Source organism: Sciurus vulgaris (assembly GCF_902686455.1).
Source record: "Sciurus vulgaris genome assembly, chromosome: 2".
NCBI lineage: Eukaryota > Metazoa > Chordata > Mammalia > Rodentia > Sciuridae > Sciurus > Sciurus vulgaris.
Window position 1 is genome coordinate 110,855,958 of NC_136462.1, and position 20,645 is coordinate 110,876,602.

Consider the following 20,645-nt stretch of genomic DNA (forward strand, 5'->3'; position numbering starts at 1 on the left):
AGAGTTTGGCACAGCATCCTGGGAAGCCATTACCAACAATCCAATCACAAAGTGACAAGAGCTGCAGGATGATGGAATCTGAATTCCACATGGAATTTCAGTGTTCCCAAAGCTTTTCACACACATCTAATTTATCTAAGTAGATCCTCCTAACCATTTTTATGGATGAAGGTAGAGGTATAGAGCAGTTAAGTAACCTGTCCCAAAGTTGTTAGTGATGGAACCTAACATTTAATCTAAGTCTTTGAATTTCCAGTTCAGTGCTTTTCAATAATCTTAATATTTTCCACTTTTAGTGAAATTCCTACATTGTAAAAATGGTACCTTTCTAAAGTCCTTGCTTGTTTTCTTCCATGTTTGCTAACTTGTGCTCAACAGCACTTGTCAACTGGCTTTTGATAGCAGAAATAAAAACTAAATACCACAGCTCACACTTACAAACATTAAAGCTCTGAATAGTGTGAAGATAGTTAAGTTGTACCATCTTTTAGACATTCCTCAAATAACAAAAAGGTAATACTCCTAACAAATTAAAAAATAAAGTAGGTCAGGAGAAAGTTTCTGAAATGGAGAATGCGATTTTAAGGGAACCTCAAAATGACTTCATTGAATGAAGGTAGTAAAAGTAGTTGCCCTTGATTCCTCAACTATGGGCCAAATCAACCTTGAAAGACCTGGAAATACCACCTTAGTAAGTCAGAATAAGGAAGTTGTTAATCTGAACAGAGTTTTTTCTTTTTCCTCCAGTACTAGGGATTGAACCCAGGGCTTTTACATGCTAGGCAAACACTCTACCAATGAGTTAAATTTCCAGACCTTTTATATCATTTTGATAGACAGGGTTCACTAAATTGCTTAGACTGGCCTTGAACTTGTGATCCTACCTTAGCCCCTCGAGTAGCTGGGATTACAGGTGTACACCATCATGCCTGACTTGAACAGGCATTTTGATATATATCAACTTTTATTTAAAATGTCAATGAACTATATTAATGATGAAATGGATATTCTTTAGGTATGCGCTAGACATTTTTTTTTTTTTTTTTTTTTTTTTTTTTTTTTTGGTGGTGCGGGGGATTGAACCCAGGGCCTTGTGCTTGCAAGGCAAGCACCCTACTGACTGAGCTATCTCCCCAGCCCTGCGCTAGACATTTTGAAAATTATGATTTCCCCCTTTTATTGTGATTTTGTTAAAAGAAAAAGTTTAGACAAATTAAACTTAATGGAGTTTGAATAAGCAAAGAGCAGTTCATGAATTTGGCAGCTCCTAGAACCAGGGACAGCTTCTTTGAGACTCTGGGACTACCAAAGAGGACGTGACATACAGAAAACAAAAGCAAGGTACAGAGATAGCTTGATGGGTTAAAATGTGGCATTTGCCTTACTTGAACCTGATTTGACTAAGCTTGGCTGCTGTGATTGACTAAGACTCAATTATTTGTTACAAAACAAATTCCTAAGTTAGGTTTTCAGTTTGTTTAGTACTGATTTAGGTTGCAGTATCCTATACAAAGACTGGACCATGTGAATAAGGAAGCTTTTTTAGGCCAAATTTAGTTTGATTTAAGAAGGTGAAAAACAGGTATTATAAAATTCACACTTAACAATTTTTAAGTGTGCAATTAAATGGTGTTAAACATTTATTTGAGTGCCCCCCCATGTGTTTGGCACTGTTCTTGTTGCCACCAAAAGGAGGTAAGGGTAGAGGAGGGTCTCTAAGAGGGTCTTCTTATTATACCAGACTTGGAGGTATGTAATAAAGATAAATCACATTAAAATCATTGCTTATTCAGCTGAAAAGAGTGATGGTTCAATAAATTCTGTGGGATGCTAGCAATAACATTTATGCTGTGGAGGTAAATTTTGCATCCACCACCGCAGACACTGCAGTGCCTTAGAAGAAATGTGAGCCATATAGCCTGGGGATATTGGGCATCGGATTTTATTTGTTAGTCCATGGTTATCAATGAGGGGGAAGAATGATTAAGCAACAATTTTTAAAATTAGCTTGGGGGTAATTTTTGTCTTTGTCAGGATTCATGAGAGTACCTAAAAATGCTCTTTCAGGGAAAAGTACCATTCAGAGAAGAAGTGGGGGGAATCCGATTGGTTTAAGCCTGTGTGGTATTTAAAGCTGGAGCTGGGAAGCAGCTGTTTTGGGTACTTTCAGTCTCTAGATGAAAAAACATACCTGCTAAAAGCCCCCTCACCTCAAATCAATGCAGTTAGTTTTTAAGACAATCTAGAAGATACATAATTTACATGTTTTCTCAAAATGTCTTAGAAACCACTTTAAGGAGTTCTGTGCAGAATGCAAAAGAGTAGAAAAATCTCAAACAAAGCTGAGTAGCCAGATGATAAGCATTTAACAAATTGCTACCGAGTTGTATTCGCCAGCTGATCTGCTCGGAAAGCTAATTCCTAATATATGACAGAGCATGCTAATAATTGTTAATGTCTGTGGCTGTGGTTCTTTGGAGTAGAAATCCATAAATAAGTTTTGAGTTGCTAGAGTGAGGGGAAATAAGCGAGGGAGGGGTGGAACTTTTGAAGAGGCAGAGCCCCAAAGGACTTTCACATGGCACCTGCCAAGCTCTTTTGAGCATTTCATAACTCTTGCTTCAAGTTAAAATCTCCTGGAAAGCTTTTAAAATGAGAGTGCCCAGGTTTTACCCTTAACAAATTCAGACAGAATCTCAGAGTTTGGAAAAGGAGGCAGGCCTAGTCTTGAGGCTTTTTTTGTTTTTCTTTTTTGTTTTCTTGTGGGGTTTCTCTTAAGTTCTGCAAGTAATTTTGAAGTTCAGCCCAGGCTAAAAACGATTCTGACTTTTCAATTCTAAGCATTAATCTCTGGGGACATTTATTAGAATGTATATGAAATACTTGCTAACTATATAAAATGCCGGCTTCCCTCCCCTGTCATCAAATAGGCATTTTTGTTTTGTTTCTTCTGAGATGCAGGTTCCAAAGGAAGAATAAGGTAGAGAGAGAGATTTTAGAGAGGTCCTGTGGCCTTCTTTAGGAAAGGATGGGGATCGAGGGCTAGGAAGCATTGCTATTAAATGTATTTCAGGAAGTAGAAAATATGGCATGTTCTCTATCTAAATTATGTAACTTTGCGGGATGTGGTCCATTTGTGTCAAAATAATGAGGCATATAATACGTTGCATTTAACACGTGTGGGAATTCTTTGCAGAGTAATTAGCATTCCTTTCTTCAGCCTGTATTCAGAGGAAACATACCATTCACACCCTCTCTGTGCTCACATTTTCCAGTGCGTTGGAGAGCTTTTTTTTCAATAGAAATCTTTGTCCTCTTCCTAATAAGACTTGGATTAGATTTGAAGAAACTTAGCATATCCTTCTTTGTTTTTCTGGCAGGAATTGATTTTAAAATCAGAACGATAGAACTAGATGGAAAGAAAATTAAGCTTCAGATATGGTAAGTACCCCCCCAACACACACATACACACACACACACACACACACACACACAATTTCTGTTTTAATTGGGAATTGAGAGTGGAAATTAAAATGTGAGTTGTAATGGTTTAAAGGCATCTTGTGATAGCTAAAGGATCTTTTCTTTATTGAACCAAGGGGAGATGGGTAAGTACTTAGCATCCTTCAAAGGTATCTTCAGCAAGAGTGGGAAGGTGAAGAATGATACAGTTAACTCTGAGAGTCAGAAGAGATCTGGGAACTCATCCTTCCAAAGCTCTAATTTTATGCAGGAGGAACTTAAATTCTAAAACATGTACATTACTTCTTCATTTCAATTATTGCAACTGTGAAATCAGATGAGGTCAAATGTCAAGTAGTACAAACTATGAACAGAAAATACAGAGCTAGGTTCTAGCCACAGTGCCTCTAAATCAAGGACTTTGAGCCAATTGCTTCCCTTCTTTATTACCTTTGTGTCACTATAATAAAATACCTGAGGCAATTAACTTATAAAGAGAAAAGGTTTATTTTGGCTCACAGTTTTGGAGATTCCATTCAATGATCAGGCAGACAATTGGTTTGAGCCCCTGAGGAGGGTACCAGATGGCAATGTCAGGGAGCACATGGTAAAAAGCAAGCTGATCACTTTGTGAGCCAGTCAACAAGAGCAAGGGAGTGTCCCAGGTCCCACAGTCCCCAAGGGATGCTCCCAATGATGTAAGTACCTCCTACTAGGCCCCACCTCCTACTAAAAGTTTCATTTTATACTATGTTTTTAATAATTTTGTGCATGATGGCGCATGCCTATAATTCCAGCAACTTGGGAAGCTGAGGCAGGAGGATTGCGAGTTCAAAGCCAGCCTCAGCAACTTAGCGAGGCACTTAGCAACTCAGCGAGACCCTATCTGTAAATAAAAAATAAAAATAAAAAGGGACTGGGGATGTGGCTCAGTGGTTAATCACCCCTGGGTTCAATCCTCAGTACAAAAAAAAAAAAGAATTAATAATGTGGAATTTTGTACTTGTATATTATCGTGTACACGTTTCTTTTGTTGTTGTTTTGTTTTTTGGACATTTGGGATTTCAGATTTTGGAACATTTTGAATTTCAGATTTTGAAGCACTTTCAGACTTCAGAACTTCATCCTATAATACATATCAACTTTTTCATAGGCCTTTGTCTTCTTTGAATCTCAGAACTAGGATAGAATTAGAATATTGTATTAAAGCACACCCTCCAGGCCTTTTTTAATTGAGGAGGAGACTAGGATTTGGGGTGGGATTTAAGTTCATCTGAGGGTATATGTCTGGGTTAGTGGTAATGCTGGGACAACCATCTAAATGTCCTGGAGCATAGTGCCAGCTTTATGTAGTAACCTAATCTAGTGGTTCCCAGTATATTTCATCAGAAAAAACTGTGGAGGTTTCCACAGACTGCTGTTTTCCTCTATTGGTGTTTAATAAGAAAAAATATTTTAAAGATAGAAAAATAATTTTTTAAAGAGGGCAGTACAAAGAAGTTCTGACTCTGTGTTAGGCAGTCCTGATCATGGCAATAAGGAATGTTTCTTAGAGTCTGTGGATGATTAGCTAATTAGAACTTAGTGTAGAGTAGCTACAGTGATTTAGATGCACTTTGTCCCCCAAGGATCTATGTGTTGGAAGCTTGTTCCCTAGTGTGACAGTGGGAGATGATGTGGAACCTTTAAGAAGTGGGTCCTAGTAGGAGGACTTTAGGTTACTGTGGGCATAGCCCACAGAAAGGAACACTGGTCTCCTGGAGTGACTTCTCACAAAAGCAAGTTGTTAGGAAATCCTTAGCCTGACCCCTAACTCACTCTGTTTTCCTGTCTTGAGATGCACAGTCCCTTCCTCCTGCAATGTTCCCTTTACTACCATTCTCCGTGATGTGATGCAGCCAAGAAGGTTGTCACTAGAGCTGAGGTAATATTCTTGAACCTCCAAAATTGTGAGCTAAATAAACCTCCCTCCCCCTCCCTCTCCTCTCTCTCTCTTTCTCTCTCTGTGCTGTGCTGGGGATCAAATCCAGGGCCTTTACATGCTAGGCAAGTTCTCTACCACTGAACTACATCCCCAGCCCAATAAATCTCTTATTCTTGCCTCAGGTATTTTGTTATGGTAACACAAAGTGAACTAATATTGTAGCCAAAACATCATGGCCCTGATTATTACTCTCAGCAGCAAAATAGTCTGCATTCACACTTCACAGCCTACATTTTTTGTGTAGTGGATTTCTTTTCCATTCTTACTGCAAAGCTGTTTCTAAATCAGCAGTGTATATGAAGAAGATAGGGTTAATCTGCTTAAGGTGCTTGACTTCTGTTGCCCCTGTGATTTGTTTGCTGTACACAAAACAAGTGCCCTGAATGTGTAATCCTGATCAGTGAAAGAATGACAAGATAGGGCTTATAAGGTTTTGATGTGAGACTTGGCCCTGTGCTGAACAGCTGAGGCCTAAAATGCTTGAGTCTTATTCAAGTTTTTTAGTGGCAGAGATGAGTCCCCAACCCTCCTGAGCCTGTTTTCTCTTTTGCAAATGAGGATGATGTAATACTTTCACACACACTGGGCTGTGGTGGGCATCATGTGAGCACAGTGTGAAAGTATTTTGTAAGGTAGACATAAATGTTAAGGTATTTATTGATTTTCATTTACAATATTTCCCTTGGATCTTTATATATTTCCACAAATGCCTCTTTCTCCCTTGCAATTAAATCGTACAATTTAGTTTGAGTAGCACAGGGAGCAAATTTAGTTCTGGTTATAAGTAGCAAATATGAGAATATTGATTTCCCTAAATATCAAGGAAATTTAACTTTCTTTATAGTATTACTACTAATTATTAACTCTGTGTGTGTGTGTGTGTGTGTGTGTGTGTGTGTGTGTGTCCCGCCACAGTGCTGGGCATTCATTGAACTGAAGAACTTGCATGTGTTAGGCAAGCATTCCACCACTGAGCTATGCCCTCAGCCCATCAGAATGTATTTTAATGGTTTGCCACCAGCCAAAACACAAGAATATGTGAAAGGTTACATATTTTTGTTCATGTTTGAAAATCTTTGAAAACATCATCAAGAAAGATGTGTTGAGCTCCAGGCTCCCATGTAATCATGGACTCCACTGAAAATGTTTTGGAGGAGATGTATTTTATTGTGCTCTGCTGAGCAGAATGTACACAGTAGTAAATCCAGTTCAGTTGTTTGCTTTGTACAGAAATCACACGTTCAGTCAAGAAAGCAAAATGCCTTAATCATTAAACACTTATAAGAAGGATTATTGCTACCTCTGAGAGTCCAAGAATTTAGAACTGTTCTCTATTCCCTCCCACGTGTGTTCGACGATGCCAGTTCCTAGCAGGACCTGTGTATTTTCCTGTTGCTGCTTTTATCAGCAGGGTCCAAGTTTTTCATCCAAGTCATTCGAGCCTCTGACAGGCTCCTGTGGCCACCACTGCCTCCAGCTCACAGATGCACAGTGGGCTCCCTTTGTGTCTCGTTCTCTCCCTTGTGACCACTACACCATGAGAAGACCAAAATTCCATCTCCTCCAGTGTGAGGCCTCTCTTCAGTGATGCTGTGATGACTTTTAAAACCACTCTCTTTTGTTTCAAATTTTAGGGACACAGCAGGTCAGGAAAGATTCCGAACAATCACAACAGCATACTATAGAGGAGCCATGGTGAGTTGTGTTTTAGGGTTTTGTAACTCTTAAGGTGAAAGTAAAACGTGAATATTCATTTACTCTGATTATAGGACTCAAGCTGGAATCTAGTTCAGTGAGAGAAAATAATTTTTTAAAATGTGAAAACAAGATATTTTAAAGAGTTTTCTGGTGATGTGTTTTGTTTAATAACTATATTTTGCCATTGGTCTTCATAATAATCAAGCATTTAGCCTGGAGATGTTCTGGAACTCTTTTACATTCTGAGGTGTTCATATATTTTTGAGATTTTTTCCCTTTTATTAATACCTCGTGACAGTCTTAGGAGACCACAGACCCTGTGATAACTAAGTGTCCATTTCTTGACCCCTTTGCCTGTTACCATCATCCCTTATCTCTCACAACTCCACATCACCCCCCAATATCCCCTGCTTATGGCTCATCTCTCCGGAATCTCACAGCATCATACCAGCTGGTCAGGAAGTAGCTGAATGATCCATGACTCTTCGAGGCTTAGAATCTGGTGAATCTTTACTGCCAGGTCCTTCTTTGCTATATCCTGGCCTTATGCATGTTATCATAACTTCATCACTTTATCATCATTTTAGGATGGTTATTTTCCATCCTAAAATGCCTCATCTGTTCAGTGCATTTATGTTGCTTGGCTCTGGGCAGGTCCTGTGTGGTGCTGTGAATAGAGTGGTGAATAAGGCAGCTTAGAAGCAGAGGTGTATTGAACCATGCCTAGAACCTTAGGCCCAAGTCAGGCTTTATCCCTGGCTTTTAGGCCTAAGCCAAAGGCTCGAGGTATAACTCAGTGGTAGAATACTGGGTTTAACAGCCCCCCCATGCCCCCCCCCAAAAAAAAAAAAACAGCCCAAGTTGAAACCTTGAATTATGATGAAGTCCTATGCTTAGAGTCTTTGAAGGTTGAACAGTTGAGTTCATAGAGCCCAACCTGGTAGATTGTAGGGTACCAGCTGCCATCACATCCAACTCATTGCTTAAAAGACTATACTCATGGGAGTGGTGCTAGGGTGACAGAGCTGAAGTGGGTAATGGTTATTCCTTGACTTGGGAAGGTATGATCTGTCTCCAGATTCCTCCATTCTTATGGGGTCTTCCCCTCCTCTTCCACTGCCACTTGCCCACCATTATTTGTTCACTGGCTGGATTTTTTTGCCTTTCACCAAAATGATAATATAGAAGGAGAATAAAAGATTCAGGAGGGGACTGAATCAGTCTCATATTTTACTTAGTTTGTGGTGATTGCAGGAGATAATGTAACAGGTGATATCTAGATGATGGTACCTAAGGAACTTCTGGCCCTGTCCACATCTTTGGCCTCATCTTGTGCCCTATTCCCAATAGGTCTGTGCATTCTTCCCTAGCTGTTTTTCTTTCATTCCAGTGGGCTGGTGGGCCTTTCATGCCAGTGAGATATTTTTATTTCTGCTGTTTGCCAGGTACCCTCAGGCTTCCTGTCTTCACCCTAGCCTTAACCCCTTATTCCAGTCTAAGTCTATTCAGTCCGCAAACCTTAGCTTTAATGTCATTTCATCAGGGAAATCTTCCCTTACTACTCCAGCCTTTCATCCAGTTTAAGATTATATCCCTGACATGTGAGCCCAGAGCTCCTTCTGCTTCTTCATAGCTGTCAAAATTACAACTAATTGTGTAATTATTGGTTCATTGTCTGTTTTCTTTGCAAGTCATCCCCAAGAGGAAGGGAACTTGGCTATCTTGTTCACTACTATTAGCACCTGTTATTATGTTAGGCATATAGTAGGTACTTACTAAATATTTGTTGAATGGATGGATAAATGAGCAAATCTAGCATGTAGTACTAAAAATGGTCTGAGAATATAGATTGTGAACTTGTTAACATACAGGTGTTAGTTGAAACATTTGGAAGATGAACCTTTTAGAAATACCAGATGTGGGGTCTTTAAAAATATATTGACAGTACCTTTAATTAAACCTGTGTAACAAATGCATTGTATTTTAAGTGTCTATAATTTACTTAGACAAATGATGACATTTTGATCAACCTATATAAAAAATTTAAAGCAGTGTGATCTCATTCTTAGTAAAGGATTAAGAAATAAGGTGATTTATGCTTGGAATAAACAGGCAATGGAAGTGATTACCTCCTCCTTTCAATTTATCTCTGTTTTAACTTAAACTTACCTTTAGTTCCAGTTGATGCTGATTGTACCCATGTGAGGTCAGGTAGAAAGGTTGTATTACCTTTCCCACAATCACTCATTCATTAAAGGTGAACAGTGAAGATGTTACAGAGTTTTATTTATTTATGTGGTGAAACAATGGAAGAATGTTTTTGTTTCTCTCTACTTTTCAAATTTATTATGAATCCCTTTTTAAAGAAAAAAAGGACAAAAGGTTTCTGGAGGGTAGGAGTACATTGACATTATATACTATAACTTTAAATATATGAAGTACTACAGAAAGACCTTTGTTTCCTCTTGTAGGGAATTATGCTGGTCTATGACATCACAAATGAAAAATCCTTTGACAATATTAAAAATTGGATAAGAAACATTGAAGAGGTATGTATGGAAAGAGAATGATGATACTAGAGAGGAGTCTGCTGAGTGCTTACTGTAGAAGGCCCCTCTGTCTCTCTCAGAGGCAGCCAGGCTTCTGACAAGTAGGGCATGGGAAGGCTGGGCCTTCTCACTTCACTCTATAAAGATCTCTGGTGCTGCCAGTCTGACTGCTGTGGTTTGTAGACAGAGGAGCAATTTTACAGAACTTTAAACTTGAGTTAGATCTTTTCCAAAATCTTTTCCAAGATTTCTGTGTGTATAATTTTTATATATACACACAGAAACTGAGGTCAGAAGGAAGTGACTTTCCAGTGTTTGCACAGCCTTTAAAGAGGAGAGTCAGAATTAGGACATCTGTTTCCCAGTTTTATCAGTTCTGCCATGCTGTGTGACTAGCTAAACTATATTTTTACTCTGGCAACTATTTTGCCCTTCATGTTCTTCATCTTAGGTATTTGAAATTTGGTTTAATTCCAGAATAATTGATATTATGACTTTTTAAAAATGTCTGACATTTCAGAAATCTTACTCTGAAATATTTTTGTACATATTTATATTAATCCACATAAATACATTTTTTAAATAGTTCAGCATACAAAACATTTCTCCACTGGATCACTGTCATGTTTTTTCTGTCTTGCTTGCCCCCACCCTGGTCTTATGTATAAAAAGCCATGAAAATGATGACTGGGAGCCTTTGGGGAAGGAGTTTGTAGAGACTCTGTGAGGCTCTAAGCCATAGCATTTCCCCTCCTCCCATCTTTAACTCTTCTCTGAATCAGGCCTTGTATTGAATGAAAGATTATTTGTCTTATTATTAAATACATTGATGTGTTTCTGACAGGTCAGAATTTTCCTGTTGAATAGCTGTGATTTTTCTCAGGCTGTTTTTATAATGTACTATTTTCTCCCTGCAGCATGCCTCTTCAGATGTTGAAAGAATGATCCTTGGTAACAAATGTGATATGAATGACAAAAGACAAGTGTCAAAAGAGAGAGGGGAGAAGGTAAATTTGAACTGAATAAAGGTTGGAATCTCCTTACATTAAATCTTTAATATTATTTAATTATTTATCTAAATTTTTAAAATGTTTTTTAATCCTTTAGAATTGGATATCAGCAACAAAGAGATGTAATCCATACTTGAATGGTGCGAATTAGTATTCAGGATCCAACTCTGTATACTGTGTGGTCATGACTCACTCCTAAAGAATTTGCTAATGTTTTCTGGGAGATACAAATTGATCCTTTTTAAGATTTTCTGCAACTTTGAGTTCAGGCTGTTTCTTCCAGATCTGTGTGAAAAACCCAGTTTTGAAGTTAAAAAACCAATTCATTCTCTTTGGGGTGGGGGGGAAACAGGTAAAGTTTCAATAATCATTTTCCAATTTATTTTTTTCTAAGAAAAATTTAGGCCATTATGGATAAACTTTTCATAACTGATCGGGCTGTAGATATGTCATTTGTAGGCTTTTCTATTTTGTGTCCTATAAAGCAAAAGTTTATTTTTTATACCTTTTTAGTTCTATACCATTTTGTAAATTAAGAAGCTTCACTCTTTAAGTTCAAGAATTTTACTTTATCCTTTTTTTCCAGGGACAAATGCAAAATGCATTTTGTTTTTTAATCTGACTGCACACTTTTCCCCTAAAAACATTCACTTAATTTTAGTGTGGTAAATGAACTTGGAAACTCTCTGGGAGTAAATGGAAATATGGAAGAATTCACAATTTTTCTAAATCAGTAGTATGAACCAGTTCATTTAAAAATATTTAAAAGTGACCTGGAGAATCGTACTTTTGGAGAAAATATAAAGGATAAATGAGTCCCAAGTTAAATGGTAGGAGTGGGAATCGGTTTCATAGTTTTTCTTATCTGTATATTAGAAAACCAAAAGTTCTCTGAGAAGAACACAAAAAAGTACTGACATTGTGTTTTAGATTAAAGTTGTGCCACATTTACTATTAAGTTCAGCTATTAAGTTCCAAATGCAATAGAAGAAGGCTAAGAAATTTGAGGAGTTCTGTAATAGATAACCTATTTGGGAGACTTTGAAAACCCTAAAATATACAAATATTTTCAAGTCACTTTCACTGGATTTAAGGTTTGTGTTTGCCTTTCAGTTAGCAATTGACTACGGGATTAAATTCTTGGAGACAAGTGCAAAATCCAGTACAAATGTAGAAGAGGTAAGAAAGAAATTTTGGTAATGGCACCAGTACTTTATATGCCCATGTTCAAGTGATTCTCAAAGCCCTTGATATTTTCTGACCAAGTGAAAAAGCCTTTTGTGGGCACACCTCCATTTTGTGTACCCTGACCTTTATGTGGTGTCTGGGTGCGTAATTTCTAACACCCAGCCCTCAAATGGATTTGTTTGGTTTTTGTTTTGTTTTGTTTTCTTTTTAGATTGTTCAATTAAAATTCACCAAACAGGAGAGAGAAGTTCATTTTAAGTTCAGTGTAGTCCTTTGTTTGGGAAGATGGAAATCCTGGACTAGCAGGCCAAAGAGGTGTCGTCTTCTCATTTGTCATCATTCATGTCACCTTGTAGTAGCCTGTAGCAGACAAGTTAAATTACTTTCATGTCTGTACTCTCCCAAGAGAGAATTAAACTGCTGGTTTTTTGAACAGATTCCCTTTGTGTACACATTTGAAGTAGATTAAGTACAATACATTGTAACACTATGATATTTAGTAGAAATAAGAGTTTATCAGAGAGTAGCTTTAATAAATTTTAATTAAGTTAGCTGTTGAAGAAAACCACATCATTTAAAGTCTTTGAGGAATAGGTTTTCTTTACCAAGGGCAGAATTTATCAATATTTTCTTTGTTAAAAATTTTTTTTGAACTGGTCATAAAAATAATATATGTAATCTGTGTTAATAAAGTAATTTGCTTAGGTAATACTGATGCTTGATCGCCTAAACATTTAATTTCTTAGGCTACTCACTGTCACAACATGAAGGGTAAAACTCAAACTTAAATGATTTTATTGGCCAGTGGACACTGATCAGAACATTTTCTTTGTTTTAAATAACATTTTCATAGGTTGGCTGATGGGTATTGGGAAACAGGAAATCTCTACTGATTTATTTATACAAGCATAGTTAAGCGGAAAAATGCTTCCTTCTGCTTGCCACAAAAGGATTTCCCTCTGCAGGAGAGAGGGCAAGCCTCTTACATTAGTTCAGCATGAATGGTGGAAACAGAAAAGCTTGCTCACTGTGATGGCCCTGTAGGATCACTTGCACAGGATGATCTCTGTACTCTGGCTTAATGAAACAGGCTTGGTCTCCCGTTAATGCCTGCACCCTGATCACAGCTGTGGCTTAGAGGGACCATTGAGTTGTGGAAGTATAGAGTGAAGAGTTTCTTGAGCTGCTTATTCAGGTCAGGTGTTCTAGAGAAGTTAGCAATTTCCCCAAAGCTTTAAATTAGTGTGGTTAGCCTCATAAAAAAAACTAAGCTTTCTTAGAACCTTACTTATACATGACCATTGTGACAATGAGATAACATGAATACCACTAGTAGTTATCATATGGTTTTGTTTAATAATCCTTTTCCTGAACAGTTTTTGGGGATCAGGAGTGGTTGGAAACAATGAGGCTGACGTAGCAGTGTGTTTAGCAGGGAAACAATTGAAGACGCTTTAAGAGTTCTTGACTCTGCAGTAACCAAAAATGATGACAAATTTTAAAAAGATTTGGTTTGGATCAATAGAGAATATAGATAAAGTGTTAAGACACCGAAGATGGTACATCCTCAGAAAACAATCAGAAATTAAAGATGGAGATTTTTGCAAAGATAGATATTAGAGCTATAGAGTACTACATAATCCTTCATTCACTCATTAAACAATAATTGCATCTCCTTAGACCAGGCACTGTGACCTTTTCTGGGGAAGTGGAGGTGGTTCTGCCTTGTTCTTGATGTACTGAGAAAGCTATTCATAACTTGTACCAGACCTTACATGCAAAAAATAGTTAATGAATGAATGACAGTTTGAAATGTTTATGATATCATTGGGAAAAGATCATAGAACATTAATGTGCACTCTATGATTACAATTGTGCTTTTTTCTCGAAAACTCTTAAAGTAATATATTTATAATGAAATACTTTTTAAAATTCCATTATTTCTATTTTGAAACATGAATATATAATAATGAAATTTTTTATTTTACCTTTAGGCATTTTTTACACTTGCACGAGATATAATGACAAAACTCAACAGAAAAATGGTTTGTATCACTTAGAATTTTTATTTCCATTATGTGGATGTTTTTAAATTTGGCATTTGATGAATAACATACTCAAATTAAGCTCACTTTTTCCTGACTCACATATTCATCTGGTTCGACTTTGATTTTTATTTCCATTTCTTTAGGATCCTTATTCCTGCACTGTAGCTGTCTCTAATTGAATTTATTGAAATAATGAAAATACTAATGGCACAAATTATTTTTCCATAAAATTATCTAGTTAACCTTCATGTGATGGATATTTATATATTATGACCTTGGTGTTTGCTTAAATTTGAAACTGTCTCAGTGATTAATCATTTGGAGGGCCTTGAAAGTTTGTTTTAACCCAAGTTCTGACTAATTGTATACCTTATATTACCAGCTTTTCTTACCTCTAACTGGATTTTCTACACTAGGATCTTCACATTGTTTCCATCACTATCCTTGAAACGTTATACTCCATTGGTTATAATTTCTTTGAACTGGAAATTGGACCTTCCTACCCAATATATTATTAAAATAAAAGTGCTGTCCCAGGAACATTTTCTCTTTTTAACTCACCATTTTCAAAGAAAAAGACAACAATGGAGCTTAACTAATTCCCTTTCTAATAACAGTTGGTAGAGTACACATTTCACTGGAATATACATTTCACATGGTATGGTTTATTTTTATTTTTAGGTAATTGGGGGTTAAACCATGAAACTTTCATTCCTTGGTAACTTTATCTTCTGTTTTTTAGAATGACAGCAATTCATCAGGGGCAGGCGGGCCGGTGAAAATAACAGAAAACCGATCCAAGAAGACCAGTTTCTTTCGTTGTTTGCTGCTTTGATGAACTCTTTCTTTTTGAGAGACTGCAGCACACCTAGAGGGCCCTTTCCTGCTTTTCTGAAAGCACAGGTCACCCGGCCTCAGAGTCACACTGCCAGGCTGCTGCTGAGAGCACCCACTGAACTTAGACCTCTCGACACAGAATGCCAAGTGGATCCAGCCTCGTGGCCTAGCAAAAGAATAGGCTCCTTTTTTTTTCATACATGGAAGCAATGAAGTGGAGACACATGCAGGACCTTGCTGGTTTTTTCTTTCTTTTATTGCCTGTTGCAGAAGCTGCTATCTTTCTTTTTCACTTTGCACATCAGTGTTAGCCTTTCCTTATTACTGCACATCTTAGACTCATATTTGCACACTTTTGTGGCATGAAGTTGTAGACAAATTTGTACATTTGGATTGTTTAAAAGACAACAGAACATTAAGCAGAGGTTGATAGACTAAAAGTAAAGGACAGTTGGTCTGGTTCATAGGGCCAAATATCACATTGGTAGCATTTGTTTAAAGGCTTTGATTTGTGATTTTCTTATATAAGAATCATTAAATTCTGATGAAATTTATTTCAGAAAGTCATAAAAATACCTACTTGTTCATCAGCATCCACAATTATCTTTCTTAAGATTGTTAAGAGCGTTGCTTCATTCCTGATCCTTTTTGCCTGTGTCTGGGTAGCTGGATGAATCACTTTTTAAAATTGATTACCTCTGCCTGAGCTATAGAAACTGCATTTGGAAATCTCCATAATCTCATTTTTCCTGGGGTTTGTATTTGCTGTTCTTTCCCATGTTGGACTTACTGTAATTACTTAGTTATCTAAAACTAGTAACATTCAAACATTGTTGTCTATTTGTGAACTTCTTGAGCTGAGATTTCACATAGGGTGAGAAATGTATAATTTAGGGTTTTATTTTAGCATATAACTGTGGTTCTGTCACATCAGAACATATAGTATATTTTTTTCTTAGGTTCACCCCTTAGCTTACTAGTTTAGTTAATACCCAATTTCTACCATAATCCTTGTCTGCAGGATTAACAAAACTTAGATTTAGATTGTAGTTTGCAGAAAGCATACCTATAGGGAGAGAGATGACTTGTCAATAGAAATTTAAGAGATAGCTCTTAGTAATGGTGACAATAATGATTTTTGGTTCTATTTTGGGGTTTTTTAAAAGTTAAAAGTAATTACACCTAGTGCATCATCTCAGAAAAATTTTGCCTTTCATTAAGAGAAACGATGAAGGTTTCACTTTTAAAACAGCTGTTGTTGAATGTGTAGAACCCAGCTCCATATGTTTAGGTTCATTGTTATACATCTTGGTCTAGTTATTTGGACCAAAGCCAACCAAAAGCTTCGTTGCCTTTCTCACCAAACACTGGTACTGATATTCATTTTGTAGATGTAGCCATCACATAAGATGGTTTTTAGTGTTAACTTATGTGCCAAATTCAGATCATAATGTCATTGTTGCTTTTGTAGCCTTCAGTGTCTTAACAGGAGGGGATAATAAAGAGGTGACTATGGAAATGAATTTTGTTAATAACCATTCTTCCTGTTATGCCTACCAAGGCTGCTATCATACTAGGTAGTTAAGAATGGGAACTGGAAGTGGAAATGGATTGTTTGTTACCACAGAGAATTCTGCTTCAAATTAAGATATGACCAATCAGCCTTTATTCCATGTTTGAAAGCTTAGAAATAATTTAGTGACTGCAAATATGCCAGAGCAATTTTTGGTGGCTATGCTGAACTTACTGTTGACAAATTTCAGCTTCCTTAGTTTTTTTGTTTGTTTGTTAATAGTTAACCTGTTGTTGTCCCAGTATAATCAGTAATTCTATGATTACAAGTTGATTGTAAGTCTACTATCTTCAAATGAGATACATTTTTGAAAAGAAAACACAATTTCGTAGAAGCATCTTATATTTACTAATTTTCTGAAAAAATATTCAAGCAGTTAAGCTTTCTGGATGGTAACAAAATAATTTCTAAAAGGCAAGTGCTATGACACCATGAATGAATGTAATTCTCTTAGTTTTTTACCTCTGACTACTTGGTGTCTTAACACTTTGGTTTCTATCTCAGGGGTTGTCTGCAAACCAAAACTGACATATTCTGTGGTTAGCTTTTATTATTTTTTTTAACAGAATGCTTTGCTTTTGTTGTATTTCTTCATTCTTTATTTTGTCTTTTGTGGGTTAATAACTAGTCTCCATGAACTTCCTTTTGAAAGAGCCTGTAAAAGTTAGATGAGTCTAAAAGTGCTCTTTGAAGTAGCAGCAAACTGGGAGTATATGCTCTGTTATATAAAAATAAATTGTCCTTGCTATTTTCTTACATTTAGCTTTGCTAAATTGTATATAATTTGAGCTAAGACCATAGGAAATTCACTTTCTGCATGGTAAAATGACCCAATAAATATTCCATTTTGCTTAATAATGTACATATAGTGCATTATTTTTTCTATTTGTAGATGAATTTAGTAAGAGATAATTGTCTGTTCCCTGCTGAAACTGAAGAAATCTAGTTTTTTTTTTTTTTTTTGGTGAACATATTTGTGGTCTTATGGATAAGGTACATAAAGATTTTTGCAGCAGTATTAGTGGTTCAGTGGCTGCACTTTATTATCAATGTGCTAATTTTGACGATGATTGGACTAGACCTTTTCAAATAGTCTGAGGGTATCAGACAATGAAAATGTGCTGTAACTAAATAGCATGTAAATCAGTTGATTGTAAAATGTTTCACTGGGAACTTATTTTAGCTATATTTTACTTCCAACAGATTATGATAAAATAATCCACCTGTGCATCGATTAGTAGGTGCCACAGGATTTCTTACTATTTACAGGAACATTTTTGTGCAGTCTTTGTTATAAAATTTCAGAAGACTTTACTCTTTACTTTGAAGGACTATTTTTTAATTATACCTCATTTAGCTAACCTAGTATTCTAATACCAAGTAGAGAAATGGTGAGCCAGCCTTTAAGCATCCTACAAACTTTAGATTACATGTTTTGTTTTGTTTTGAGCTGAAGGCATTCTTAGGAAAGGTAGATGATAGCTTAGTTTAGAATAGAACATACATGTCCTATCCAATAATGTAAAAAAAAAAAAAAGTATTATCACTCTGTGTCCATTAATAAATTTAGCTGTGCAATATAGATTTTTGCAGAAGTTTCTAAGTAAGAATTTTTAACTCCATTTTACAGGTTCTGAATGCTGAGAGTCTGTATTAAGACTTATAAGGTTTTCTTATGATGAGTAAGTGATACATTTAAGCAGGCCCTCTTTTCAAGTTTATGACTTAGATTTCTTTTTAAATTTAGTTCTTAATCTTTAAAGATGAGCTTCTAAGCTTAAAATTTTTAAGCCACATTTTGTTATGTTGGTTTACTTATCTCAAATTATGAGCACTTGTTTCTACAATCAGGTTTTTTAGATTTTTTTTTAAACATAAAAGGTAGTCCTTTTTCCTTCTCGTTATATCCAGGGGTGGAGAGGCATATCTAAAAATGAAATCCCTAATATAGCGGGACCTAGAAGGATAAGGTATGCTAATAAAATTTCAAATTCTAGCAAAATTTTACATTAAGATTAGTCTTTTTTTTAGACTAATAAAATTAGTGGGTCATGTTCACTATGAAAAAATTGAAATGTACAGAAATGAAAATTAGCATACAGTTACTTTAGGGATATTTTTAGATTTTACTTCATTTCTTGAAATGTGCTGTATGCAATTGCATTTCTTATTGCCAAGAACTAATAGAACGTCTTATTTTGTTTTCTTATCTTTTTAAAAATGTGAATTTAATCATGATAGCTCATTCCTATGGCCTTATAGAGGGTTTTATTTTGTTTGCAGCTGATACTGCAATCTTTTGAAAAAAATACCATAAACTATTTGACTAAAATCATGCCCCTAGTGGGAACTATCTAGTTTTTTCATAGAATTATCCTACTGTGTATGTTTATTTTATTTTTGCTCCAATGGCTTAATGTGAAAAGCTCCTGCAGATAAAGTGGACCTGTCATGTGGTTAATCTTGTTTAAGCCAATTCATTAACTCTGTACTGATACTGATGCTGTGTATGTGTGTGGTTTTTTTTTTTTTTTAATGGGTTTTATTCCAGGTGAACTTTTTTTTATATATATATATAATAATGTTTGTCTAAAATAAAAACTACATAATGAAAATATTCATGACTCACTGAAGTGGATTGCACATTTTTAAACTGTTTCTGCGAATTTGCTAGTTGTGATATTTTGGCAAACTTTTTATCTCATCAAGAGTTGTTAAAGATTTAGAAAAATGGCCAGATGCCCAGCTCATACTTAATTCAGGATATACCAAAGTCATTGTATTGTAGAACCTGTAGCTATAAACTGATCATGCTTCCCTTCTTAGTCCTTGCAAATTTGTAGAGAATTTATAACTTAACGTAGTTTTGTTTTCACTGAGAAATATCAGTTCGATCACACCAACCCAGTTGATGTTCTGTCACTTTGCTTGTTCATGTTTCCAGTCTCAGCTTTTATAATCCACATCCATTTCAAACCTTTGCTGTTTGTCAAGCTTCCTACTGGTAGACAGAATTTTTACCTCCCACCTCTCAGAGCAAAGCATCATTTCACAAAGCATTTAGCCTTCTCTCCCTCCCTGATCTGTAGTCCACCTTTATCCCCTTTCCTTTGTCTTGGTGGCAGAGGGGATCTTTTCTCACTGGGCTCCTTTCTCTGCCTCTTCTCTTGATTCATCTTCCTAACTTAGCCTGCTTTTTAGGGGGAACCATTAGCCCCTTATACCTTAAAACTCTTATCCCATCTTACACCTTTCTTCTCTAACATCTAAACATCATTGACTGGCCCACTCCATTGCCTCACGCCTTACTATTTTTTTTCTCATTGGCTTGTATAACAAAGAATTGTCTGTAGTTACTGTCTTCATTTTTTCATTAACCTACTCCAGGTTGGCTGCTACCCCCACCACTTCACTGATGTTCTGCTTACAACAACCTAGTTGCTGAAGTAGTGGATGATTTTTAGCCCTTGTCTTAGCTAACTTCTTGGCAGCATTTGACAAGTATACCTCTTCCTCCTAAAAATGTACTCTTCTCTCAACTTCAGTGACAATATTCTTCTGATTCCCACTTTTCCAGCATAATTTCATCCTTTTTCGTGACTCTTTAAATGCTCATATTGCCTATGGGAATGCCAAATAATGCCCTTCCCACCCCATGGAGGTGTCCATGTCCTAATCCCTAAAATCTTTAAGTTATATTGTATATGGCAAAAAGTACTTTGAAGATGTGATCAAGTTAAAAATCATGAGATATGAGATACTAAGAGATTATCCTGGATGATCCACTTGGGCCCTGTGTAATCCAAGGGCCATTCTTATGAAAGGGACACAGGAAGAGTCAGATTTAGAAGACAGTTATGTGATGATGAAGCACAGGATGCAGGGCCATGAGCCAAAGAGCCTGGGCAGCCTCTAGGATCTAGAAAAGGTAAGGAAAAGAATTTCCCTGTAAAGCCCAGCCTGCCCTAGTACCATGATCTTAGCCTGTAAAACTCATCCTGTACTTAAAACCTCCACCACTATAAGAGAATACACTTATGCTGCTTTACCCGACTAAGTTTATGGCCATTCAGTACAGTAGCAATAGGGAGCTAATACAGCTTTAAATGTGTATTTCTAGTGCCAGCCTCTTTCCATAGGCCAAATGTCTTACTTGACATCTGCCCTTTGATCTGCTACAACTAACATTATATCATATGTATATCAAACTACATTTCTGAAACTGAAATTCATCTTTATCTTCCCTGCTCCCCAACAACTAGCAGCAATTTCAATCCCAGGAAGAGAAACCTGTTG

At 36.4% G+C, this 20,645-nt stretch overlaps 1 protein-coding gene across 1 annotated transcript in view; it reads left to right on the forward strand.

The window, feature by feature from the left end:
• RAB8B (RAB8B, member RAS oncogene family) overlaps positions 1-18,966 on the forward strand; it is a 63,076-nt gene extending 44,110 nt beyond the window's left edge. The window contains exons 2-8 of the mRNA XM_079125212.1: positions 3,381-3,441; positions 7,081-7,141; positions 9,616-9,693; positions 10,611-10,700; positions 11,817-11,882; positions 13,886-13,936; positions 14,682-18,966. Coding sequence (XP_078981338.1) covers positions 3,381-3,441; positions 7,081-7,141; positions 9,616-9,693; positions 10,611-10,700; positions 11,817-11,882; positions 13,886-13,936; positions 14,682-14,774 — 500 coding nt within the window. The 3' untranslated portion in view covers positions 14,775-18,966. The remainder of the gene's footprint in view (positions 1-3,380; positions 3,442-7,080; positions 7,142-9,615; positions 9,694-10,610; positions 10,701-11,816; positions 11,883-13,885; positions 13,937-14,681) is intronic.
• Positions 18,967-20,645: the final 1,679 nt, after the last annotated feature.